The sequence below is a fragment of the Oncorhynchus mykiss genome, chromosome 21, assembly GCF_057628025.1.
Source record: "Oncorhynchus mykiss isolate SJ-2025 chromosome 21, ASM5762802v1, whole genome shotgun sequence".
NCBI classification, from domain to species: Eukaryota; Metazoa; Chordata; class Actinopteri; order Salmoniformes; family Salmonidae; genus Oncorhynchus; species Oncorhynchus mykiss.
The window spans coordinates 36390638-36416531 of record NC_143042.1 but is presented as its reverse complement, the minus strand read 5'-3'; the positions used below and the strand labels follow the sequence as shown (position 1 = coordinate 36416531).

The 25894-nt window shown below is 42.5% G+C and overlaps 3 protein-coding genes across 9 annotated transcripts in view; 2 read left to right on the top strand and 1 right to left on the bottom strand.

Moving 5' to 3' along the window:
- LOC110500454 (protein inturned) overlaps positions 1-2608 on the top strand; it is a 31749-nt gene extending 29141 nt beyond the window's left edge. For both annotated transcript variants that reach the window (XR_016490299.1, XM_036957869.2), the window contains exons 16-17: positions 324-463; positions 1248-2608. Coding sequence is in view for 1 of the 2 variants with exons in the window: in XM_036957869.2 (XP_036813764.2) it covers positions 324-463; positions 1248-1359 (252 nt within the window). In the remaining variant the exon portion in view is untranslated. The remainder of the gene's footprint in view (positions 1-323; positions 464-1247) is intronic.
- ino80b (INO80 complex subunit B) lies at positions 2508-10313 on the bottom strand. Its single transcript, XM_021577841.3, has 5 exons — positions 9149-10313; positions 8425-8617; positions 6597-6730; positions 4002-4171; positions 2508-3551 (listed from the first exon to the last, which is right to left on the bottom strand). Exons 1-5 carry the CDS (start codon positions 9189-9191, stop codon positions 3084-3086), a joined length of 1008 nt encoding a protein of 335 aa, XP_021433516.1. The 5' UTR covers positions 9192-10313; the 3' UTR covers positions 2508-3083.
- aadat (aminoadipate aminotransferase) lies at positions 9207-25702 on the top strand. Of its 6 annotated transcripts, none has more exons than XM_021577835.3 (14): positions 9207-9302; positions 10470-10610; positions 10773-10941; positions 13893-14022; positions 14271-14345; positions 14594-14803; positions 16697-16762; positions 16891-16973; positions 19591-19687; positions 21169-21230; positions 21410-21474; positions 21732-21838; positions 23379-23480; positions 23582-25702. In XM_021577835.3, exons 2-14 carry the CDS (start codon positions 10544-10546, stop codon positions 23621-23623), a joined length of 1275 nt encoding a protein of 424 aa, XP_021433510.1. In that variant the 5' UTR covers positions 9207-9302; positions 10470-10543; the 3' UTR covers positions 23624-25702. The 6 variants fall into 6 exon arrangements, with proteins under 6 accessions (XP_021433510.1, XP_021433514.1, XP_021433512.1 ...); XM_021577837.3 differs by having other exon boundaries at positions 9220-9302; positions 10539-10610; XM_021577833.3 differs by having other exon boundaries at positions 9259-9574.
- The last annotated feature ends 192 nt before the right edge of the window (positions 25703-25894 follow it).

Below are 25894 nucleotides of genomic sequence, written 5' to 3'. Positions count from 1 at the left end.
ATAAGCAGACAGAACGCTGAGCAAATCTCGGCGCAATTAGGTAAGATTACCAACGCCTACACTCTGTATTTTTGCTGGCTACCCCTCCACCACAGAAAACACAGAGCTAGGCTGAAACACCTTCATTTTGGAGCTGCCTTACTTTAAGAAAGATACCATGTTTGTTTGCGGCTTTATTAATTTTATTTCCGCCCATGAAACATGGGACCAACATGTGATGGTTCGCTACTGCAAACACACTGCATGTAAGAATGTCTATGTTGTAATAAAAAAGGTGGTGTGTGTTTATGTTTAATCTCTTAGACCTCTCTTTGTGTGAGTAGGGCAGGCCAGGTACAGACAGACCCCAGGGGACCCATGGGCTGGGCCCAGTGAAGGAACACGGAGTTCTGTTCCAGTGTAAACCTGAGAACTGGACCGACCAGAGGAAGCCAGCCCCCACCATGACCTACTGGGTTATAGGGTACGTGACAGAACAAAATACTAAATGCTACCCTGTTCCTTTTGTAGTGCACTATTTAGAACTCTGGATAAAAGTAGTGCGCTTATATGGGGATTAGGGTACGTCAGAGGACACCGTGTTTCAGTGTGAATCTCAAATGGCACACTATTCTCTATATAGTGCATTATTTAGTGCTCTGGTCAATGTACTAAGGAGAGTAGGTTGCCATTTGAGAGACAACCAAGTCAACTATGTCTGTGCTTGCCTTACATAGTGGGAGCGCCACTGTACATGATTGAGTGTCCTAAGAATGATATTTATCTTGCCTCTGTTGCTATATAGGGTCAGTGTTATGAATTCTATATTGTGTTTTCTTTGGGGGGGGGGGGGGGGGGTTGAATGTAGGGTAGGGATGGTGGCTGTCCTTGTAGTAATGACTGATGGCACTTTGGGATGTCTCGACTGTTGCTTTTGGACGTGCTTCTGCGTTTCAGAGGTGTGTGTGTGTGTGCCCTCGGTGAGAGAGAGGTCTGTCTGGGTGGTAATGTTAAGAAATGTGAAGTAAACCAGTTAACTTTGAGTGAGAGGCTGAGAATAGCAGACCAACATGTAACAGTTGGGCTCTGGCTTACAGTGAATTTCAGACATAGATATATTGGGCATAGAGATGTCCATTTATCAAGGTGCTGCTGCGGTATTGTCTACTCTCTGGACATCTAGTGCTTTTTGTTTTGATTTAGTTTTTTTTATACGTCCTGCCTATACTCCAGCTTGAAACACACTGCCATTTCCCTCTGTGTTCCAGCCGGATGCTTCTCGAACCCGTCCCTCAGGAATTCTACGTGTGTTTCCATGACTCTGTGGCAGAGGTTCCCGTGGAGATGGCCTTCCGCCTGTCTTTCGGCCTGGCCTTGTGACGAGCCGTCTGCCAACAGTCTCTTATGAACTCTGGTAACACTACTACCTATCGGCAGACAGACAACCCCAGTGCACAACCCTGTTCATTAGGCACCAAACGGAAGAAAACAGACAGACGGGGGAGTACATAAACTCCAATAAGAAAATGCTTGTTCACATTTTCTATCACAAAATATTTTGCTACGGTTTTCCCTAATGAACACAACCTTGGTCTTAAAGGTTTCACAGTTGACGTCAACGCCTGCTTGCAGTCGGTCAGAGATATTCTGGGATCTAAGACTCCCTCTTGTGCCTTGATCACCTGATGGCAGGTAACAGGAAACCTCACAGACCAAGGTTGTTCTCTGTTAGCCTTGGATCAGCTCCAGGACTGCATCCAGATAGAAATATGTTTTGTGGAACAAACATGAGGTAAAAGGAAGCGCGTCAGCTCTATTCATGGCATTTCTATCTGTAACATCCCACTACGCTTGCCTACTAAACAGGTTTTGAGGGCGGCAGGTAGCCTAGTGGTTAGAGCGTTGGGCCAGTAACCGAAAGGTTGCTGGATTGAATCCCCGAGCTGACAAGGTAAAAATCTGTCGTTCTGCCCCTAAACAAGGCAGTTAACCCACTGTTCCCCTGGTAGGCTGTCATTGTAAATAAGAATTTGTTCTTAACTGACTTGCCTAGTTAATTAAAAAATAAAAATATACCCTGGGTTTATCAGATGCTATGTTGTGTCCAAAATGGCTCCCTATGTAATGAATAGATTAACTAAAAACTGAGTAATAATACCTCAGAAAACATGCTGGATTTTATTTTTTTAAAGGGTAGATGTGAGTTTGCAGGGAAAGCGTTGTTCTGCTGTTCTGGCCATAGCAAGTCTCATTCTAGTTCCGTGGTTCTGACATTCCTGTTAGCTAAAGTGTGCCAGACCAAATAATATGGGAAAAGTCTAAACAGCATTCTTGGGACATACCAACTCTTACGTCACGCCATTGCGGGTGAAATGTAAAACGGTAAGGGTTAAGGTTCAGAACGTCCCAAGGATCCCAAACAGCACTGACCAAATAATATGACTGTTCTTGCCTGCTATCCTTTCCACATTGGCATGGCAACACTGCCTTAGGTAGAGTTCTATTCATGTGGCTGTTTTGGAGGAAGATAAGTGTTATGATATTTTATTTAAGATGTACAGTATTTTGTATGGAAATGTAATAATTTGTGATACAAATGCACATTTGTGACAATTAAAAGAAAAACATATTTTGGTTTCCTCTGGGTCATTTTCTCAATTTATCAAACATGTTACTGCTGTTATGCTTGCCAAAATTAATACGAAACCATTCATATATTTATACAAATGAAAGTCCTTCATGATCATCAGGCAAACAGCGCTGTTATTTCTGTCCTGCTGTTACAAAAATAAGCTTGCCTTCTTAAAGTCTTATTCAATCTACATTATGTGGACTTCCACAAACTAAGGATCTAGAAATAAATGCTTGCTGTTTGATAGGGCCTGGTGTGGCTGTAGCCTACCTTATGTCATCCTAGTATCAGGACTAAATTGACTGACTGATGCATTGGTTGGAACTCTTTTGATAGTATACATCACACAAAGAGAGAGAAAAAAAAAAAAGCCTTTTCATAATCTCTCAAAATACAAAAAAAATGACACATTGTCCATTTAGCCCAAGAGTCTAAACTGCCAGCAAACCAAAACATTTGAAAACGGTCAAATTCAAGCAGCACTCTCCACAACAAGGACCAGATTCTTCTTGTAGCAGTCCAGACTACAGAGAGGGATCCCAGTCTTGGAGCACGAGTACCTCTTCAGATTACTGCACCCGTTTATCCCGCAGCCTACCGGTGCCAGGGGAGGGGGGCACAGGGAAGCAGGGGTCGGGGCAAGCACCCCTGTTGGGAACGAAATCTCCATTCCCTGGGCTGAGTCATAGTAGCGGACCATGGGACACTGGGCCTGCTTGGACTTACGCTCCCTCATACTCTTGATCTTGGCCTTGGAGGTCTTGGTGAGCCTCTCAATGGTCTGGTTCTTGTCCTCCTCTGCCTTCTTGGCCGCCTGCAGGCGCCTCTTGCGGGCACACTCCTCTCTCTTCTGCATCATCTCGGTGGTCATCTCCTTCTCCTTGTAGCCCATGGGCAGCTCCAGGAGAGGCTGGTTCTGTTGCTTGTGCAGGAGGGCTTTCTGTAAGGCAGACGCACACACAACCATTCAGGGTCAGTAGGATGTAGACCTAAAGCTTTACATAAATATTTCAAGGTTTTCTGTAATCTTTTAATCTTTAAAATTTTTAAAGGAAAACACCACACAAAAACTTTGGATATTTGTTTCATTAGTCCATTGTTGATATAGTCCCTAAATGTTTTGCATGTCAGCAATCAAGTCAAGATACATAACTTTCAAAATACAGAAATATCTTAACGTGATTGCTGCCATGCAAAACATTTAGGGACTATATCAACAATGGACTAATGAAACAAATACCAAAATAACGTTTTTGGCTGGAATTTTCCCGTTTCTCAGATCATATTGTGACCTGGCAAAATTCCCTGAATCAAGCCACGTGGTCAAGTGAAAGTCATCCCTACTTTGATATGACAGACTGGTCTGGGGCCTGCTCTCTTGTTACATTACCTGTCTGGCTGTGAGCAGGGACTCATCGATCTCCTTCTTCAACTCTCCGTTGTCGTCCAGCTCTCCTTTCTCCAGGGCGTCCAGCCACTTCTCCTCCTCGTCCACCGGCTTACCCAGGGAGTCTGAGTCCATGTCTGGCAGAGGAGACGGGTCCAGGTTACTGTCCTCATCTAGAGGCAGGGAACAGAAAGAAAACAAGTGCATGGTTATGATATTAAAAAGACAAGGCTATGATCCAAAATGGCACACTATTCTGTATATAGTGCACTACCAGGGTCAAAAGTAGTGCACTATATAGGGATTAGCATGCCATTTCATTCAAACACTTGATGTTTGGCAAAGACAGAAACAGGCTCACTGAAATTACATTAAACATTTGCCTTGTGCAGTGAACTTATTTATTCAGTGCCTTCAGAAAGTATTCATACCCCTTGACTTATTCCACATTTTGTTGCGATAAAGCCTAAATTCAAAATTGATTTGTTTCCCACCCATCTACACACAATACCCCATAATGACAAAGTGAAAACATGTTTTTTAGAAATGTATGCAAATAAATACAGATCAGAGGAAATTGGATGCACCTGAGCTCAATTTGGAGTATCATAACAAAGGGTTGTGAATACATACACTGCCGTTCATAAGTTTGGGGTCACTAAGAAAAGCACATATTTTGTCCATTAAAATAACATAATTTGTTCAGAAATACAGTATAGACATTGTTAATGTTGTAAATTACTATTGTAGCTGGAAATGGCATATTTTTTATAGAAAAAAATCAGCAACCATCACTCCTGTGTTCCAATGGCACGTTGTGTTAGCTAATCCAAGTTTATCAGTTTAAAAGGCTAATTGATCATTAGAAACCCCTTTTGCAATTATGTTAGAAAAGCTGAAGACTGTTGTTCTAATTAAAGAAGCAATAAAACTGGCCTTCTTTAGACTAGTTGAGTATCTGGAGCTTAAGTATTTGTGGGTTCGATTACAGGCTCAAAATGGCCAGAAACAAATAACTTTCTTCTGAAACTAGTCAGTCTATTCTTGGTCTGAGAAATTAAGGCTATTCCATGCGAGAAACTGCCAAGAAATTGAAGATCTTGTACAATGCTGTGAACTACTCCATTCACAGAACAGAGCAAACTGGCTCTAACCAAAGTAGAAAGAGGAGTGGGAGGCCCCGGTGCACAACTGAGCAAGAGGACAAGTACATTAGAGTGTCTAGTTTGAGAAACAGACCTCAACTGGTAGCTTCATTAAATACTACCCGCAAAAGACCAGTCTCAACGCCAACAGTGAAGAGGCGACTCCGGGATTCTGGTCTTCTAGGCAGAGTTCCTCTGTCCAGTGTCTATGTTCTTTTGCCCATCTTAATCTTTTATTGGCCAGTCTGAGATATTGCTTTTTCTTTGCAACTCTGCCTAGAAGGCCAGCATCCCAGAGTCGCCTCTTCACTGTTGACGTTGATACTGGTGTTTTGCGGGTACTATTTAATGAAGCTCCCAGTTGAGGACTTGTGAGGCGTCTATTTCTCAAACTAGGTATATATTTGGGGAAGGGTATTAAACCATTTCTAGAGTTGAAAGTTTCACAGTGGTCTCCGTCATTGTGAAATGTAAAAAAATTGGAGTCACCAAGACTTCCTAGAGCTGGCCGCCCGGCAAAACTGAGCAATCGGGGGAGAAGGGCCTTGGTCAGGGAGGTGACCAAGAACCCAATTGTCACTCTGACAGAGCTCCACAGTTCCTCTGTGGATATGGGAGAACCTTCCAGAAGGTCAACCGTCTCTGCAGCACTCCACTAAGCAGGCCTTTATGGTAGAGTGGCCGGACAGAAGCCACTCCTTAGTAAAAGGAACATGACAGCCGGCTTGGAGTTTGCCAAAAGGCAACTAAAGACTCTCAGACCATGAGAAACAAGATTCTCTGGTCTGATGAAACCAAGATTGAACTCTTTGGCCTGAATGCCAAACATCACGTCTGGAGGAAACCTGGCACCATCTCTACGGTGAAGCATGGTGGTGGCAGCATCATGCTGTGGGGATGTTTTTCAGCGGCAGGGACTGGGAGACTAGTCAGGATCGAGGAAAAGCTGAACAGAGCAAAGTACAGAGATTCTTGATAAAAACCTGCCCCAGAGCACTCAGGACCTCCGACTGGGGCGAAGGTTCACTTTCCAACAGGACAACAACCCTAAGCACACAGCCAAGACAGCGCAGGAGTGGCTTCAGGACAAGTCTCCTTGAGTGGCCCAGCCAGAGCCTGGACTTGAACCCGATTGAACATCTCTGGAGAGACCTGAAAATAGCTGTGTAGCGACGTTCCCCGTCCAACCTGAGAGCATGAGAGGATCTGCAGAGAAGAATGGGAGAAACTCCTCAAATATAGGTGTGCCAAGCTTGTAGCGTTATACCCAAGAAGACTCGAGGCTGTAATCACTGCCAAAGCTTCTGAGTTAAGGGTCTGAATACTTACGCAAATGTAATTTCAGTTTATACAGAATGCACTGTATATGGAGTGTATATATAGTAAATAAATCACATTAAGCACATCATTACTTCTATATTGAACATGAGTGGATATGATGAGTGTAACTCACCAAGCCAGGCCCGGTACTGCTCAAGTGGAACACCCTCAGAAGGTTTATCATCATCAGAGTCGTCATCGTCGTCCACGATCATCAGAGGACACTGGGAATGGGCTACACCAGGGACCACAGTGAACGTTGGCACACTGGTTCATGAGAAAAGAAGGAGAGAGAGAACAACAAACCATACGTTTAAAGGGACCCCCCCCAGATGAAGTTGCTGCCACTATTTTGACGTCATTTCCTGTCATACAGAAGAAATGCACGTTTAGGTTTCACCTCCGAAGAATGGCGGTACTGTACTGTACATAGTCACGAATTGGGAATTTCCATGTGGAGTTGATATATATACATCAACAATTAGGACACTGACAACTGTCAGTGTAGCTAGCTATCTTGCTAACCTAATCTAGCTAGCTAATGTTGTTGCTGTTTAAATTTTGTTTTAACTCCACCGTATTCAAAAGATTAGCCAGCTGGATTTAGGGAAAACTTCACCACAGATGGAAACCACTGGCCTATTTGTATTTATTATGGATCCCCATTAGATGCTGCCAATCTCTATTGTTATCTCCAAAATTTTGGCATCTTCCCTTTATTGCAGCTGCGAAACTCCCATAGAAAAATGGAGGATATTGCCTTGTGTAGGGTGCCATCTTTCGGGTTGGTATGTTAAACAGGTGTCTTAACTCTCTGTGGTCACTAAAAATCGTGGCACTTATCGTAAGAGTAGAGGTTTTAACCCCAGTATCCTGGATAAATTCCCAATTTGGCCCTCGTACCATCACGGCCACATAATCATCCCCAGCTTCCAATTGGCTCATTCATCCCCCCGCTTCTTCCATGTAACTATTCCCCAGGTTGTTGCTGTAAATGAGAATGTGTTCTCAGTCAACTTACCTGATAAAAAAATAAGGGTCAAATAAAAAAATTAAAAAATGTTAGAGCAAGACGAAACTCTGGTAATATGGATAACTATTGAAAGATTGAATATCAACAATTATTATAATATTTTTTTTGTTACATTGTAATGGACACGGTGCAACTTTTGGTAGGCTGCTGGCAGGCTTTGGATGCGGTACAGCACACCAAGTCAGCCTGTGCTCATGGTTCTCATAAGGAAGTGAAATGATAGGCTACAATGACTTTGCTCATGCATGCCGCAAATGACAAGTAAACTATAAGTCCCTTGAATTTCTTTCGCGGGTGCCTTTTCATGATCTGGATAGACACTTGTGGTTTCTAGCTAACGCAGTGGAGCGTGTGACGAAGATACACTTCAGTGGTCAAAGTCATTCATCTTGCGGCAATGGGGGGAGAGGGTTTGCAGAATTCTATCATATAACGCAATTATACCATTTATAAAATTGTCAGGTATCGGTTTTTAAATCCAGACTAACAAAACATTTAAAATTGACTAATTATCCAATGGATTATGTTACTTTTCTGCTAAGATGTAAAAAGTGGTGGTGAAAAAAACAAATGTACAAATATGGTTGTTTGCTCCATGGCTAAAGAGACAAGGCTGATTTCAGTCATGAAGAGGAAGAACTTTGCAGCTGTTTCTGATTAATAAACAATGCCATGCTAATGGGTGGTATCATTCAAATAAAACCCAGCCCTGAAATAAAACGTAGGCTGAAAATAATTTGTATGTCATATCAAAGGAAAAGACAACGCATTCATGCGGATTTGCACGAAGTGGGCAATTCGGATTTGTCACTTCGAGTCCAAATATTATATCATACTTTAACTAAAACAATTACTTATTGACTTAAATTGTTGTGCAAAAAAAAAAAGAGTCTCAAGTGAGACTATTAAAATGGCAGCGAGGTCTCACCTTTTTGTCCCAAGCGTTTGGCCTCCCAGTTTGATCTTGAGTCTGAGCTGTGTGGGGGGCTTGAACACAATCCCGGAGTCTGACTCCAGGGCCTCGGAGTAGGAGCTGTGTCCGTTGTCGCGGTGATGCTTCTTCTTGTGTTTTTTGTGTTTCCTCCTATGCAGGCTTTGTAAGCCCACGTGGCCTCCATCACCTGTACAGGTGATGGACAGGTGTAGTACAGACAACAAATAGAGATGTAGACAAGATATATATAAACAAAGTCAGGCCTATTTGGTAGTGTATAGTGTTGTTATGGGCTCAGTTGGTAGCGCTTGGTTCCCGCAATTTATTTATTTAACTAGGCAAGTGAGTTAAGAACAAATTCTTATTTAGAATCACGGCCTACCGGAGTACAGTGAACTGCCTTGTTTAAGGGCAGAACGACAGATTTAGACCTTGTCAGCTCGGGGATTCGATCCAGCAACTAGGCTACCTGCCGTCCCAACCTGCATGCATGGCTGACTGTTAGCCGCTTTGGATAAAAGTGTCTGCTAAATGACATGTATTATCATTATCATTATGTTGCCATGTATGTCTCAGAAGAATGGCTAACGTTAGTGGCTTCTGGACACTTCATAATATGTTATATGTCTGGTAGTCAATATGATGGTGTAAAATGTTCCAATTCAAAACCATGCTTGAGACATGGGCGCATAACATTAACAGTAAACAAACAACTCACCTAAAATAAACCTTGGGTGGATCATGTCTTTCCTTTTCCCCATTGAAACCAGAAAACAGGTTCTGCCAGTCTACATCCTACCAAGTTGGCCTTGCTCGATCTACGGAAGAGTCGTCAGCAATCTACGGAAGAGTCGTCAGCAACTGTTCGCTAGGTAAACCAAATGTTTACTGTAACTATCTAGCTACTCAATGCGATCACGGGACGACCAAACCTACTCAAGAGTTGTCATGTGCTTTGATAGCGTGATAAGTAGCAAATAGTCTACTTTGATGAAGCATTTGCAAGCCCAACATGTGTTGTCGCTTGACAAAATACAACTGACTAAAGTTAGCTAACTTAGCTGGCTAGCGTTAGCTGTAATAATTAACTAGAGTTAGCTGGCTGCCTTTTAGATAAATGAACGCTAGTTGCTCACGAATCAAGGTAAGGATGAAGCTGCTTTCCCTCAACGCATTTCCCCGTTGTTTGTATAAACATGACAGTAATGCAGAGTCATTTGAAAATACACAAGACAATGAAATCAAAACTAACAGCTAGCTAGGTAGTTACGCTAGCAGCAACGTAGACTTTTCCTTGCAGCTTCGAATACGACTATGAATGTGGATTCGGATACGCTGCTGTCATGAAAGTACTCGACTGTTCCACTGATTCGATTCATTCCTAAATTGTCTAAGATCGTTTGTTACGATTTTATTATTGGGGACATGGGGGCAATTATACATGTTTATAATTATGTAGTTAGTTGATTTACACAATTACTGTACAGTAATCTCAAAATTAGACTATTTTGACACCTGGGTAATGTAGTCCACACACCGGTCACTTGTGTGAACTATTGCTAGTGGAAAAATACATTATCCAGCGGCGGCCACTACGATTAAGCACAATATTATTCAAGGTCAGTTATGAAACAAACGTGGTTGTAAATATTACTCGGTTGTTGATCTTCTGAAGTTTATTCCTGTGTTAAGATTTTGGTGCAATGAATTTCAGTCTAACTCCGTGCATATGTTGCTACTTGTTCCTATATTTGTTCCGCCTTTAGTGCACGATAATCCACTTCAGTGCTGCCATACGGCAAAAGCAAAACAACATAGTAGCTAGCCCAAAGGTTTTGCAGAGGGCGCCATTATTCCTGACGTCTTTAAATCAAACGACGTATGGAATAATAGCGTCCTCTGGTGGACCTTGGGGCTGCATAGTAAGTGCCAACGATATCACACTCATGTTTTGTAACTTGACCCAACAATCAACATTGCATTAGTATTTAGTAGTCAAGTGAATCCATGTGTCATCATCATGCACACCTCCTCCCCAGGAGGTGCGGTTGACACACCACAGGCAAGCTTGCTCTGTCAGTGCTGATTGTTAGAAGGTGATTTTACAGGAGCCATGAACTACGCTCGGTTTTTGACAGCTGTTAGTGCAGCTCGGAAGCCCTCACCTATCCGAATATTAAGTAAGTCGTCATGGTTGTAGAGCTCTTTTCCGTATTTCTATATTCTGTATTTTGCCATGTAGAATTTCTCTTTTGTATTTTTTTTCTTTGTCAGTTTTCAGATATTTTTTATTTCATTGGTACCTTTGTATCCTATCTGTCTCACCCCCCTCCATCCCAAAGCTGACATCCAGCAAAGGTCACCCCCATCCATGATCTCCTTGGCCGCAGGGGCTCCCAACCCCAACACCTTCCCCTTCCATTCCTGCTCCTTCCAGGTGAAGAACGGGGATATGATCACCTTCGACGAGACCATGATGAAGAGGGCTCTGCAGTACTCTGCCTCCAGCGGGTGAGTCAGTGACTGAGAAGATATTGGGTCTGCCCAAAATGGCACCCTATTTTGTATATACAGTGCATTCTGGAAAGTTCAAGACCCCTTGACCTTTTCCACATTTTGTTACATTACAGCCTTATTCTAAAATGGATTAAATCGTTTTTCCCCTTCATCAATCTACAAACAATACCCCATAACGATAAAGCAAAAACAGTTTTGACATTTTTGCAAATGTACTAAAAATAAAAACGGAAATATCACATTTACATAAGTATTCAAACCCTTTACTCAGTACTTTGTTGAAGCACCTTTGGCAGTGATTACAGCCTCGAGTCTTCTTGGGTATGACATTACTAGCTTGACACACCTGTATTTGGGGAGTTTCTCCCATTCATCTCTGCAGATCCTCTCTGTCAGGTTGAATGAGGAGCATTGCTGCACAGCTATTTTCAGGTCTCCAGAGATGTTCGATCAGGTTCAATTCCGGGCTCTGGCTGGGCCACTCAAGGACGTTCAGAGACTTGTCCCGAAGCCACTCCTTCCTTGTCTTAGCTGTGTGCTTAGTCTTTGTTCTGTTGGAAGGTGAACCTTCGCCCCAGGCTGAGGTCCTGAGCGCTCTGGAGCAAGATTTCATCAAGGATTTCTCTGTACTTTGCTCCATTCATCTCCCTCGATCTTTACTAGTCTCCCAGTCCCTGCAGCTGAAAAACATCCCTACAGCATGATGCTGCCACCACCATTCTTCACCGTAGGGATGGTGCCAGGTTTCCTTCAGACGTGACGCTTGCCATTCAAGCCAAAGAGTTCAATCTTTGTTTCATCAGACCAGAGAATCTTGTTTCTCATGGTTTGAGAGTCTTTAGGTGCCTTATGGCAAACTCCAAACCGGCTGTCATGTGCCTTTTACTGAGGAGTGGCTTCTGTCTGGCCACTCTACTATAAACGCGTGATTGGTAGAGTGCTGCAGAGATGGTTGTCTTTCTGGAAGGTTCTCCCATCTCCACAGAGGAACTCTGGAGCTCTGTCAAAGTGACCATCGGGTTTTTGGTCACCTCCCTGACTAAGGCCCTTCTTCCCCGTTTGGTCGGCCGGCCGGCCAGCTCTAGGAAGAGTCTTGGTGGTGCCAAACTTCTTCCATTTAAGAATGATGGAGGCCAAGATCTCTGCCTCGACACAATCCTGTTTTGGAGCACTATGGATAATTCTTTTGACCCCATGGCTTGGTTTTTTCTCTGACTGTGGGACCTTATATAGACTGGTGTGCACCTTTCCAAATCATGTCCAATCAATTGAATGTACCACAGGTGGACTCCACTCAAGTTGTAGAAACAGCTCAATGATGATCAATGGAAACAGGATGCATCTGAGGGTCTGAATGCTTATGTAAATAAGGTAGCTTTTTAATTTATTTTTTTTTAAATTAGAAAAAAATGTCTAAAACCCTGTTTTATTGATTAATGAAGAAACCATTTTTTTACAAATTAATTTAAAAATAATGCTGTAACATAACAAAATGTGGAAAAGGTCAAGGGGTCTGAATACTTTCCGAATGCACTGTACATGCACTGAGTGTACAAAACCTTAGGAACACCTTCCTAATATTGAGTTGATCCCCCTTTTGCCCTCGGAATAGCTTTAATTCTTCAGGGCATGGACTCTACAAGGTGTTGAAAGTGTTCCACAGCGATGCTGGCCCATATTGACTCCAATGCTTCCCACAGTTGTGTCAAGTTGGCTGGGTGTCCTTTGGATGATGGACCATTCTTGATACACACGGGAAACTGTTGCGCGTGAAAAACACAGCAGCATTGCACACTCAAACCAGTGCGCCTGGCAGCTACTACCATACACTGTTCAAAGGCACTTAACTATTTTGTCTTGCCCATTTATCCTCTGAATGGCGTACATACACAACCCGTGGCTCAAGGCTTACAAATCCTTCTTTAACCTGTCTCCTCCCCTTCATCTGCACTGATTTGAAGTCGATTTAACAAGTGACATCAGTAAGGGATCATAGACAGACCAGGTGAAAGCTATGTCATGGAAAGATGTTTTGTACACTCCGTGTAGTGCGCTACTTTTATAGGGAATCGGTGCTATCTTGGACACACTCGTTGTGTATTGTTAAGTAGCATCTCTTAGCCCACAGAAATCTTTCAAAAGTCTGCGGAAGCTTCTTCAGAGCGCAATAGGAAAGAGTCAACAAGGACATAGCCTTTGAAAGCGCTTCAACACCAACGGAGTAATGTACATGACTAGCTCTACGCACGGTCAGGAGTTTAGCCTGTAGAATCCTGCGGACATGAATGGTTTGAAACAAGTTTTATTACGCGTTCGAACTGGTCAACGCTGTTCCTTGAAACGGTTAGGACAGCATCACGCCTATGCTAGTTAATGGCGGTGGCAGAAGGTTATCTCTTAACAGCTTCTTATCTACCTTTACAACAGTCTAAATAGTAAATAGTGACTCATATTGGTCGGTAGAGCTCTCAATCTGTGTGCGTGCGTGTGCTCTCAACCGCTGCTTTGCTTTGCTTTCCACAGCGTTGGTTTAATCACTTCTGATAAGAGTGAACAGGACGATAAAGCCAAGGCTGCTATCCTAAAAAGCACCCTATCATGCACACTAGAATTAACGTTTCCCGGGATGTCAAAACCGAACATTTTATTACGACATACCCTGGCTGCTATTCGAGTTTTATTATTAATGATTAGCTCTATTTCTTGCTTAAAAAATACAATTTTCCAAGGAAATACGATGAGGTTAAGGTGAGATAACGTAGGGTTAAGATAAGGTGACTTGTCACTGCAGGTTATTCATGATGAGGCGAATCTGAATTTCCACCGAAGTCAATATGTTCACTTAGTCTCACATGGACATCAGTTTGAAAGTTCAACTAAAGTTAGGATTCGACCTCTATGAATGGTACGTTTTTTAAATGTAGGCCTCTGTCTACCACATATAGAATCCCGGAGCTGTTGACTTGGATGAAGGCCCTTCAGAAGTACCTTCACAACCCTCCTACAGCCAACAGCGCTGAGAAGGGCCAGATGGACATGTGTGTTACTACAGGCAGCCAAGAGGGTCTCTGCAAGGTATTACATTTCCATTTTAGTCATATAGCAGACGCTTATCAAGAACGACTTACTGTTGGTGTATTCATTTTAAAATGGCTCGCTCCGACAAGCGCATATCACAGTCGCAGTAAGTTAAAGGTACCTTAATAAAGCAGAAAATAAAAGTGCAAGGAAGGTAAGTTAGGTGTGACGGCCACTAATGATCCGGCGAGCCTGTCCTATTCTTGCCCTCCCCTCTACTACTTTTCTCTGTGTTTTTTTGGCAGGTGTTTGAAATGCTTGTAAATCCCGGAGATAACGTTCTCCTGGACGCGCCCACATATTCTGGAACTCTCGCTGCAGTAAGAACCTCTACTCACAACCACAGATACACACACACACACACACACACATAATCACTTTCTCTCTCTGTCGCGCACTCACTCACTCAGACAAGCGTTATTAGCACGAATGGCAAGGCCACTGTTGATAAATCAAAATGTGACGGATAATGATATCAACAACAACAACATAATGTTAATAATAATAGTTATAAAAACTCACTCTCACATTTACTCTCACACACACGCACTGTGTTTTCCGTCCCAAGCTCCAGCCATTGGGATGTAACCTGATCAATGTGCCCAGTGATCAGCACGGTATGATCCCCGATGGGCTGAAGGAGGTGCTGTCCCGCTGGGACCCGGCAGATGTCCACAAGCCACACAGCACCGTACCCAGGGTCCTCTACACAATCCCCAATGGAGGAAACCCCACCGGGGCCTCCATGATCACCCAGAGGAAGAGGGATATCTACGAGGTACGGTAGAGTCTGCAGACCCATAGGCCCTATTCAAATTGTTCAGAAATGCATCCTTCCTTCCTACTTTCCTTGAAGTAGTCTCAGATCTGAATTAGTTGAATCGGTAAAGTAACAGGTTGTTAACCTTGCTCTCACCTCTCCAAATTATTTTAGATCAGTGCTTACCTCATGGAAACCTCAAGGAAGTATTCAAACAGATCCCCATTAGCTACGGCACATGCAGCAGCTACTCTTCCTGGGGTCCGCATAAAACGTACAAATACATGACAAAGTACAGAACAGATATAGACAATAACAACATAAGATATTATATTACATTCAAAATTATATTACATTCAAAATAAACATAGGAGTTATATATTGGAAAGACACCAAGAGATGACAACAACAATACTATGTACACATTATTCATATCTACAGTACATCTTCATATTCCTATGTACAGTTCAATTAGATCTTTAGAAAGAGGAGAGGCATTCTGATACAATAATTTTTTTACAGCTTTTTTTTGTTGTTGCCTGGTGGCAGAGCATTCCATGATGACATGGTTCTATACATAACTGAGCGGCATATTAAATCTGTTTTTTTTTATTGGTTACCGTGAAGAAACACACAGTGGTATGGCTGGTGGGGTATGTATGTCTGATTGAAGTGTATGCAAATAGATTAGACAAGTGGTTAGGCATTTTCAACAGACAAATGTTTCTTAAAAAGACTAGAAGAGAAGTAGTCCATTTCTCCTCAGCCAGGAAAGACTATGATGCATGTTGTTGATGCCAGTTCTGTGTGTGCAGTTAAGGGCAAGGCGTGCTGCTTGGTTTTGAGCCAGTTCCATCTTAGCTAGGTGTGTCTTTTCTGCACCTGAACAGATTACTGGACAGGCATCAAGATGGGACAAGATCAGAGCCTGAACAACTAGTATAGTTGATCTTTTTGTCAAAAACGCATAACATGTTTATATAACAGACATGCCTCTCCCCATCTTCACAACAACTTTGTCAATGTGACTTGACCATGATAACTGACCATCCAATGTTGCTCCTAGGAGTTCAGCTTCTTCAACTTGTTCAATGGTCACACCCTTTATGCACAACTCCAGTTGAGGTTAAGGTCTAAGAGAATGCTTTGAACCAAATACAATGCTTTTGGTTTTAGATGTATTTAAGAACAGTTGATTGTTTTTTACCCATTCTGACACTGACTGTTACTCCTTGCTGAGAGACTGAGTGAGCTCACTGGCTGTAAGTGCTGATGTGTTTAATGTGCAATCATCAGCATAAATAGTCATTTTAGCTTCTTGTAAGACAAGTGGCAAATCATATGTAAAAATGGAGAAGAGTAACGGCCCAAGGCAACTGCCCTGAGGGATACCGCACTGTACATATCTGATGTTAGAGATGCTTCTATTGAAAAATATTATCTTGAGTTCTATTGGATAGAAAGGGAAGGGAAGGAAAGGGAGGCAACCAATTTGAATAGAATACAGGCTGCAGAGTACAAAGCCATAGTGTATATTGCAGCCACAATGACACATAGTGTCTATAGCCTTGTCCCAGATTTGTTTGTGCTGTGCTGTCTCTGAGTTAGCAAGACAGCACAAACAGATCTGGACCAGGCCAACTGACATTCGGGAAGGAAATTGGGAGGGACCCAATCTGAATCCATTGTTCTAGTTCTTATTAATGATTTCCTTAACATTCTTTTTCAAATAGGGCCAGAGTTTGACATGGTCCTGGTCAGGTCACTGACTCATGGATATGGGAGCAAAGGGAAAGGGAGGGTTTCTTTCTGAAATTATTGTGCTAGTTCAATTCAGGCCTCTGTAAAATATTGATTTCCATAAAGGTCTACTTCACAGAATGAATCAAGATTTTGTTGTCGTTTTGACAGCTTGCCAGGCAGTATGACCTCCTTATTATTGAGGACGACCCCTATTACTTCCTACAGTTTGACAAGGTAAAACTAGTTTAATTGTTTAATGTATTATGACTTTGTATGTTTTATTGGGACACATTGCACTGGCATCACCCCTACTGTATATAATAGAACAGGCTGCTCAAGCTTCTTTCTCTAACTCTCTGCAGCCTTGGGCTCCCACGTTTCTCTCCATGGACGTTGACGGGAGAATCATCAGGACAGACTCCTTCTCAAAGATCCTGTCGTCAGGGTGAGGCAGACTGTCAGATCACCAAGGCAACTATGTGGGTTTTAAGGTCAGAGGTCAGGGAGGAAGAAGGAAGTACAGTCACTGTATTAATTTACCTTTTCATTTATGCAGGTTTGTCTAATTGAGAACCTTCTCTTTGCCAAGAGAGACCTGTTCAGTAGCCTAGGGTGGTCTAGCAGTCTAAGCCGCTGTCTCTGGAGCACATGTACGATGTACCACTGCCAGCATGGGTTCGAATCCGGCCCACTACTCTTTCAGCAGTCTCTGACCTACCTTTCACCTCTCTATCTCTATATCCAATAAACATACAAAGACTTTAAAAAATATAGTTAAAAAAAAAGACCTGTTCAGTTTGTTGTTACACTATTACCAGCTAATTTCGTGTGATTTTGTAGCCTGTCTCTCTATGTGGTTGTCAGAATTTGTTTACTAAGAGACTGTCAGAAGCTGTGTACTCAGTGGGTTATTGAGTCCTTGTTTTTCCAGTTCATGTGGACAATTTAATTACCTTGTGCTATTCCCAGTAGGTATTACACACACACAGTGTTGTACAGCCAACCTTGTGGGGACACAATTCAGTCCCTTTCAAAATCCTATTTTCCCAAACCCCTAACCCTAACGCATACTCTTACCCTCACCTTAACCCAAAAACCTAACCTTAACCCTGAAACTAATTCTAGCTCCTAACTCTAAACCCTAATGTAATTCTAACCTTAACTCTAAACCCCCTAGAAATAGCATTTGACCTTGTGGGGAGTAACAAAAAGTCCCCAGTTAGTCAAATGTTTGTTTACTATTCTTGTGGGGACCTCTGGTCCACACACACACACACACACACACACACACATACACACACAGGATGCAGCACTGCTGTGCCTAGAAAGACAGAGGACACACTGCTCGTTGTTGTTGTGATGTTCCTTCACCAGTGAAACGGCCCCTGTCTGCCTTTCCCGTGTGTGTGTGTGTGTCTCTGCAGGTACAGTGCCTTGCGAAAGTATTCGGCCCCCTTAAACTTTGCGACCTTTTGCCACATTTCAGGCTTCAAACATAAAGATATAAAACTGTATTTTTTTGTGAAGAATCAACAAGTGGGACACAATCATGAAGTGGAACGAAATTTTTTGGATATTTCAAACTTTTTTAACAAATCAAAAACTGAAAAATTGGGCGTGCAAAATTATTCAGCCCCCTTAAGTTAATACTTTGTAGCGCCACCTTTTGCTGCGATTACAGCTGTAAGTCGCTTGGGGTATGTCTCTATCAGTTTTGCACATCGAGAGACTGAAATGTTTTCCCATTCCTCCTTGCAAAACAGCTCGAGCTCAGTGAGGTTGGATGGAGAGCATTTGTGAACAGCAGTTTTCAGTTCTTTCCACAGATTCTCGATTGGATTCAGGTCTGGACTTTGACTTGGCCATTCTAACACCTGGATATGTTTATTTTTGAACCATTCCATTGTAGATTTTGCTTTATGTTTTGGATCATTGTCTTGTTGGAAGACAAATCTCCGTCCCAGTCTCAGGTCTTTTGCAGACTCCATCAGGTTTTCTTCCAGAATGGTCCTGTATTTGACTCCATCCATCTTCCCATCAATTTTAACCATCTTCCCTGTCCCTGCTGAAGAAAAGCAGGCCCAAACCATGATGCTGCCACCACCATGTTTGACAGTGGGGATGGTGTGTTGCTTTTATGCCAAACATAACGTTTTGCATTGTTGCCAAAAAGTTAAATTTTGGTTTCATCTGACCAGAGCACCTTCTTCCACATGTTTGGTGTGTCTCCCAGGTGGCTTGTGGCAAACTTTAAACAACACTTTTTATGGATATCTTTAAGAAATGGCTTTCTTCTTGCCACTCTTCCATAAAGGCCAGATTTGTGCAATATACGACTGATTGTTGTCCTATGGACAGAGTCTCCCACCTCAGCTGTAGATCTCTGCAGTTCATCCAGAGTGATCATGGGCCTCTTGGCTGCATCTCTGATCAGTCTTCTCCTTGTATGAGCTGAAAGTTTAGAGGGACGGCCAGGTCTTGGTAGATTTGCAGTGGTCTGATACTCCTTCCATTTCAATATTATCGCTTGCACAGTGCTCCTTGGGATGTTTAAAGCTTGGGAAATCTTTTTGTATCCAAATCCGGCTTTAAACTTCTTCACAACAGTATCTCGGACCTGCCTGGTCTGTTCCTTGTTCTTCATGATGCCCTCTGCGCTTTTAACGGACCTCTGAGACTATCACAGTGCAGGTGCATTTATACGGAGACTTGATTACACACAGGTGGATTGTATTTATCATCATTAGTCATTTAGGTCAACATTGGATCATTCAGAGATCCTCACTGAACTTCTGGAGAGAGTTTGCTGCACTGAAAGTAAAGGGGCTGAATAATTTTGCACGCCCAATTTTTCAGTTTTTGATTTGTTAAAAAAGTTTGAAATATGCAATAAATGTCGTTCCACTTCATGATTGTGTCCCACTTGTTGTTGATTCTTCACAAAAAAATACAGTTTTATATCTTTATGTTTGAAGCCTGAAATGTGGCAAAAGGTCGCAAAGTTCAAGAGAGCCGAATACTTTCGCAAGGCACTGTATGACCCTCTGTGTCTATCTTTGCAGGCTGAGGATAGGCTTTGTGACTGGGCCCAAGCCGCTGGTGGACAGAGTGGTACTACATATCCAGGCTTCTACAATGCATACCAGCACCTTCCCACAGGTTAATTAACCTCTACTTCTAACCCCATCACACCCTTCAAAATTGCATCACCTTCCCCTTTAAAAGTAGACCTAGTAGTAAACTACCCCACCATTCACTTTGAAACACATGTAAATAAGTAATATAGAATGCATGTCTTATTAAACTGCTGTACCATCCCCTTTAAAATGAATGGTACGTAGTAATAAATATGTTCAGGCATATTTACTTTCATGTGATGTTTGGTTGCATTTTCTACTTTGCTTCCTAGTCTCTATAGTCATTGTTTAAATCCCATATGAGGCTTCTTTCCTGTGACTGTAATCACAGCAAAACATGAAACTGCGTTTTCAGTAGTGCACGAAGTAGCAACACGTTCTCCCAACAGAAAACAAAAAAAGATTCCAAGGTAAAACAAGGTGGTTAACATTTCAGGTAGTCCCTCCACGTTTTGGCCTCCCTTCTTTCCATTTGGTTGCTTGTGAATACGACCTTGATTATTATTTGTATTTTTTTTTTAAAGTTAATTTGCCGGAAGAGACAGTTGGCAGCATTTTTAATGTGAGTAGTTACCATAGCAACAACAAGACAAATGCAGCCATCGAGAGAGATATTACTATATTGTGTTCTATTTAATTCTGTGAATGTACTGTACCATTCTCAGTATAGATTAGTGGCATAATTGTATGTGTTCTCCCATAGAGATGAGAGTAGACAGAGAGCGTTAGTGGTTTAATCCGTGTCATCACAGAGGTTAATGAAAAAATCCACTCAAAAACAATATTTTGGTATTTTTTTCATTAGTCCATGGTTGATGCAGTCCCAACATAGTTGTTTCATTAGTCCATGGTTGATGCAGTCCCAACATAGTTGTTTCATTAGTCCATGGTTGATGCAGTCCCAACATAGTTGTTTCATTAGTCCATGGTTGATGCAGTCCCAACATAGTTGTTTCATTAGTCCATGGTTGATGCAGTCCCAACAGTTTTTTCATTAGTCCATGGTTGATGCAGTCCCAACATAGTTGTTTCATTAGTCCATGGTTGATGCAGTCCCAACATAGTTGTTTCATTAGTCCATGGTTGATGCAGTCCCAACATAGTTTTTTTGCATGTCAGCAGGCAAGTTTTCAAGATAATTGGACTTTCAAGAAGCAAAGTGTCACCGGCCACATCAACATGATGCTGGATTTTTCCTTTTAATGCAACACTAATTCACTTTTCTTGAGGTGGCAGAACGAGACAGTCACGCCCACTCGCTGCCTGCTCTTTGTTGACGAATATCATGTTATCGTAACATCTGTGGGTTATTTCCACGCATACGGAAGGAAGTTAGGATTAGGTATATATAACATATGGAATGTTCTAGACAATATGGAATTCAGAAAGAGTTAACTTCCATTTGCAACACAATGCACTGGAACATGCAACAGATGCAGTGTTGACTACTCCACCTTCTCTCCATTTCTCCTTCTCTCCTTCTCTCAATCTCTCCCTCTCCAGCTCATGGTGTCCCAGCTGCTGCATGGCTGGGGTCAAGAAGGCTTCCTCAACCACGTAGATGGGTAGGTCAAAGGTCGTACCACTGGCAGCTGTATAAACAACACGCATATATGGTGTCAATATAGCTAGAGATATGAGTTGTTTGTGTTATGTGTTGTGCAATTATTATTTTGGGGTGGGGGGGGGGGGTGTATTGATTACAATATGAGCAGGTCAGCACTCTACAGTATATCTCTTTCAGAGTGATTGAGTTTTACAGAACACAGAGAGATGCCATGCTCACCTCTGCAGACAAGTGGCTCAAAGGTTTGTGTTTCACTCACATTCGCATGGTTGTGTCCGTTGAAGCCTAACATAAAAAAAACACTCATGAAGCCAGCACCTCACACAGTGCTAGTGCCTTGTTAAAATCACAAAGCATCAGAGGAAGTAGTGCTTTGCCAAAGGGGTAATAAGAAAGAAAATCCCTGCTCCTGCACCAAACAATACCTAGACCTAACCCTTCTGTTTCCCTCTTATGTGTGTGTGTGTGTGTGTGTGTGTGTGTGTGTGTGTGTGTGTAGATGTGGCAGAGTGGCACACCCCAGCTGCAGGCATGTTCCTGTGGATCAAGGTGAAGGGCGTCGCAGACACCCAGAAGCTGATCATGGAGAAGGCTATGGAGAAGGAGGTAGGTACACACACACAGTCTATACTCTACCCTACAGGCCCACCTGTTCTCTGGGCTCCACCACAGCTCACACATACACTGACTAAACTAATACAACCTGTTTGACTGAATGAGATTATGTTTGGTGTTTTTAAAATAGTCCACTTACATTGAAGTCCTGTATCTCTGGGAGGTTCCTGTCATTTTATAATATCTCTATATTTTCGATACTTCAAAGAAGAAGTTTACTTTATTTGAACCAAACCTCTATTTTCGATGCTAGGTATGTTATAGAAGGGCCCAGACACTTTTTTTGTGATCTCACTTGTTTTAGAGAAACTTACCACACCAGCAATATACTTTCTTACGTTTTATCTGCAGTTGTAGGGGCACAGGAAAAACATGAACAAAGGCTCCAAAATCACTCAAATACCTCCTTTTCGAAACCGCGATGCTCTCAGTATAGTGATGCAGGTCTTTTAGATGTTGTACACGTGAAATTGTATCATTCCGAACTTTATTCGCGACGTTATATTCCATTTGAGGCGTTTCCTCTATCCAGCCGTGCTGCATCTCCATGTAGAGCACACGGGAAAGGATTGTGGGCAACATCGAGAAGTATCACTCGAGTCGCACAATGTGGAATACAACGTTGCGGATGAAGTTCGGCGCGACACAGTTTCGTGTGTACAACAGCGAAGGATCTGCATACTGAGAGTGTCGGTGTGGTTTTGGAGCTTTTGCTCAGGTTTTTCTGTGCCCCTACAACTGCAGAACAAGCATAAGGAAGTATATTACTGGTGTGGTAAGTTTCTCGAAAGCAAGTGAGATCCACCAAAAAAGTGTTTATTGGCACTTTTATACCATGCCATTTACAATGAAAATAGAGATTTGGTTCAAATTAAGTGAACTTCTCCTTTAACAACAATTCGGCTACAGGTAACCCTACTGTTTTGTTGTCTGGCGTTAATGTCCTACTCATGTATGCAGGATGAGCAGCAGGAGATTTTTACTCAGGGCCCGGGCTAGTGCTTGTCAGAAATAGGATGTTGGATAGTATGTGAAGCTGCCATTATCCAAGAAGGCAAATGGATTTAAAATCCCACGGTTTCCCCCGCCCACATAAGAACACTCCAAATCCACGCTGATTGGTCTGCTTCTATGTGGAAAGAACAGGAAACACAATCGGTGCTTTTTAAAATCTAACATTTGGGTATTTTCTTCACACTGCCCCAAACAATTGAAGCCAATTGCAGTAGATTATAGAAGGCTGGTTATGTACATAGTGGGTCTGGGAAATGGTAAAAGTAATAGCTAATTTAATATCAGCACACAGAATCTACTGTACAAGCAGCAGTTTTATGATACATAATTCAGAGCTTCAAGATGTGTGTGTGTGTGTGTGTGTGTGTGAGAGGGAGTGAGCAAATTAACTATGACAGAAACTCATAGGGTCTACAGCCACCAACCGCAGCAGTACAGTTTTGTCCCCTTTTGTCTTAGTGTCCATATTTGGTTGTAGGTGCTGGTTGGTTAAACATTTTCTGTTGTCCTGCTGTAGGTGCTGCTTGTCCCTGGAGGAGTATTCATGATCAACAGCTCAGACCCGTGTCCTTATGTCAGAGCGGCCTTCTCCCTCTCCACACCAGAACAGATCGACGAGGTAAAGAAACACACACACATGTAAATGCAGCCACACACACACAAACACACTTGAAGGCAATAAATGAGTAATAAATGTACCTTCTCTTTCTTTCTCCACAGGCTTTCAAGAGGCTCTCTGCACTCATCAAGGAATCTTTGTGAGGAGCACATCAGATACGAACTGGACGACAAACTATTTTCATTGGCAGAGATTTTTATTTTTATTTTTACAAATTCACTAGCTTTTATTAGTCGCATGTACGGGATACACCGCCCGGCGAAATGCTTACTTGCAGGGTCCTTCGCTTCAATGCAACAACAATAAGAAATAATAAAATATAAAGAATACGAACATTAATGGCTCAGTAGAATAGAAGAAACATTTTAGCATAAGTTTAATACAGGAAGGCACAATTTATAGTCTATAGTATTTACCAATCATAATAAGACTTTGGTATGTATGTATGTATATGTGTGTGTGTGTGTGCACTCTGATACCGCCTTCCTCCGGCACCGCTTTGAGTAGATGCCCTGGATGGGTGGGAGCACAGTGCCAGTGATGTACTGGGCCGTCTTCACCACCTGCTGGAGGGCCTTAAGGTTGTGGACAGAGCAATTCCCGTACCAGGCCGTGATGCAACCAGTCAGGGCGCTCTCAATGGTGCAGCGATAGTATTTGGAGAGGACCCAGGTCTCATGCAGAATTTCTTCAGCCGCCTTAGGAAGTAGCGACTCTGTTGCTTCCTCTTGACAAGAGTGGTGGTGGTGTTGGTCCACGTCAAGTCCACAGTGATGTGGACGCTGAGGAACTTAAAACCAGCTGACTCTACTGCAGTCCCGTTGATGTGGATCGGGGCATGTTCCCTCTGCTTCCTGAAGTCAGCAATCAATGCCACACACTTGAATCACCTGCAATCACAAAGATACAAATTTACGTCAGACAAGATACGCATGTTGCCTTGGAGATGACTGTGAATGTAATCACCGTTTTGCAGTCCTTGGTCTAGCTTGGTAGCTAACACTGTGTTCACACTATTTACAACTCTACAACTAAATCGGCATTACGTGAGCCGAGCATTTCTGAACACCAAAACGTTCATAGTTTTTAACTGAAATGTTAGACAGTATGTACGCTGAACAAAAATATAAATGCAACATGCAACAAATTCAAAGATTTGAGTGAGTTACAATTCATATAAGGAAATCAGTCGATTTAATTAAATTCATTAGGCCCTAATCTATGGATTTCACATGACTGGGAATTGTCCCACTCCTCTTCAATGGCAGTGCAAAGTTTCTGCATACTGGCGGGAACTGAAACACACTGTCGTACATATCGATCCAGAGCATCCCAAACATGCTCAATGGGTGGGTGACATGTCTGGTTAGTATGCAGTCCATGGAAGAACTGGGACATTTTCAGCTTCTAGGAATTGTGTACAGATCCTTGCGTCATGGGGCTGTGAATTATCATAAAACATGAGGTGATGGCGGCGGATGAACAGCATGACAATGGGCCTCAGGATCTTGTTACGATATATCTGTGCATTCAAATTGCCATCGATAAAATGCAATTGTGTTCATTGTCTGTAGCTTATGCCTGCCCATACCATAACCCCACCGCCACCATGGGGCATTCTGTTCACAACGTTGACATCAGCAAACCGCTCACCCACACAACGCCATACACGTGGTCTGCGGTTGTGAGGCCGGTTGAACGCACTGCCAAATTCTCTAAAAAGACGTTGAAGGCGGCTTATGGCAGATAAATTAACATTCAATTCTCTAGCAACAGCTCTGGTTGACATTTCCGCAGTCAGCATGCCAATTGCACGCTCCCTCAAAACTTGAAACATCTGTAGAATTGTGTTGGGTCACAAAACTGCACATTTTAAGGTGCACCTGTGTAATGATCATGCTGTTTAATCAGCTTCTTGATATGCAACACCTGTCAGGTAGATGGATTATCTTGATAAAAGACAAATGCTCCCTAACGGGGATATAAACACATTTGTGCACAAAATTTGAGAAAAATAAGCTTTTTGTACGAATGGAACATTTCTGGGATCTTTTATTTCAGCTCATGAAACATGGTACCAACACTTTACATGTTACGTTTATATTTTTGTTCAGTATACATTTGTAAAGATTAGAGAAAATGTAACAGTTGATTGATCCATGCACTGTTATATTGTCATGATTTTGGTGAGGGAAAGTAAATTAAAAGATTTTCTTACAGTGTGTGTGTGTGCTCGCGTGTTACCATTTTCTACCACCAGGGCGTTAGGATTCCTTTTAAAATTGTGACTTCACGTGACTTAGAACGTTTTCACTGCTCCAGCATGTAGCGGCTTTAAGAGCTGTGGAGGCCAGACACACGGAGTGTTTGTGTACAGTTTTAAACCCCCTGTCTCACTCCTGCTTCGAACTGAA

What these genes read in the sequence shown, in the direction of transcription:
- ino80b (XM_021577841.3), bottom strand. Translation starts at nt 9,191, where the DNA reads ATGGGGAAAAGGAAAGACATGATCCACCCAAGGTTTATTTTAG. An exon ending in CCACCCAAGGTTTATTTTAG is followed by an intron (nt 8,618 to 9,148) that starts GTGAGTTGTTTG and finishes TCACCTGTACAG; the next exon opens with GTGATGGAGGCCACGTGGGC. An exon ending in GCAGTACCGGGCCTGGCTTG is followed by an intron (nt 4,172 to 6,596) that starts GTGAGTTACACT and finishes CCCTGCCTCTAG; the next exon opens with ATGAGGACAGTAACCTGGAC.
- aadat (XM_021577835.3), top strand. Translation starts at nt 10,544, where the DNA reads ATGAACTACGCTCGGTTTTTGACAGCTGTTAGTGCAGCTCGGAAGCCC. An exon ending in GCCAAGAGGGTCTCTGCAAG is followed by an intron (nt 14,023 to 14,270) that starts GTATTACATTTC and finishes TTTTTTTGGCAG; the next exon opens with GTGTTTGAAATGCTTGTAAA. An exon ending in TTCCTCAACCACGTAGATGG is followed by an intron (nt 21,231 to 21,409) that starts GTAGGTCAAAGG and finishes TATCTCTTTCAG; the next exon opens with AGTGATTGAGTTTTACAGAA.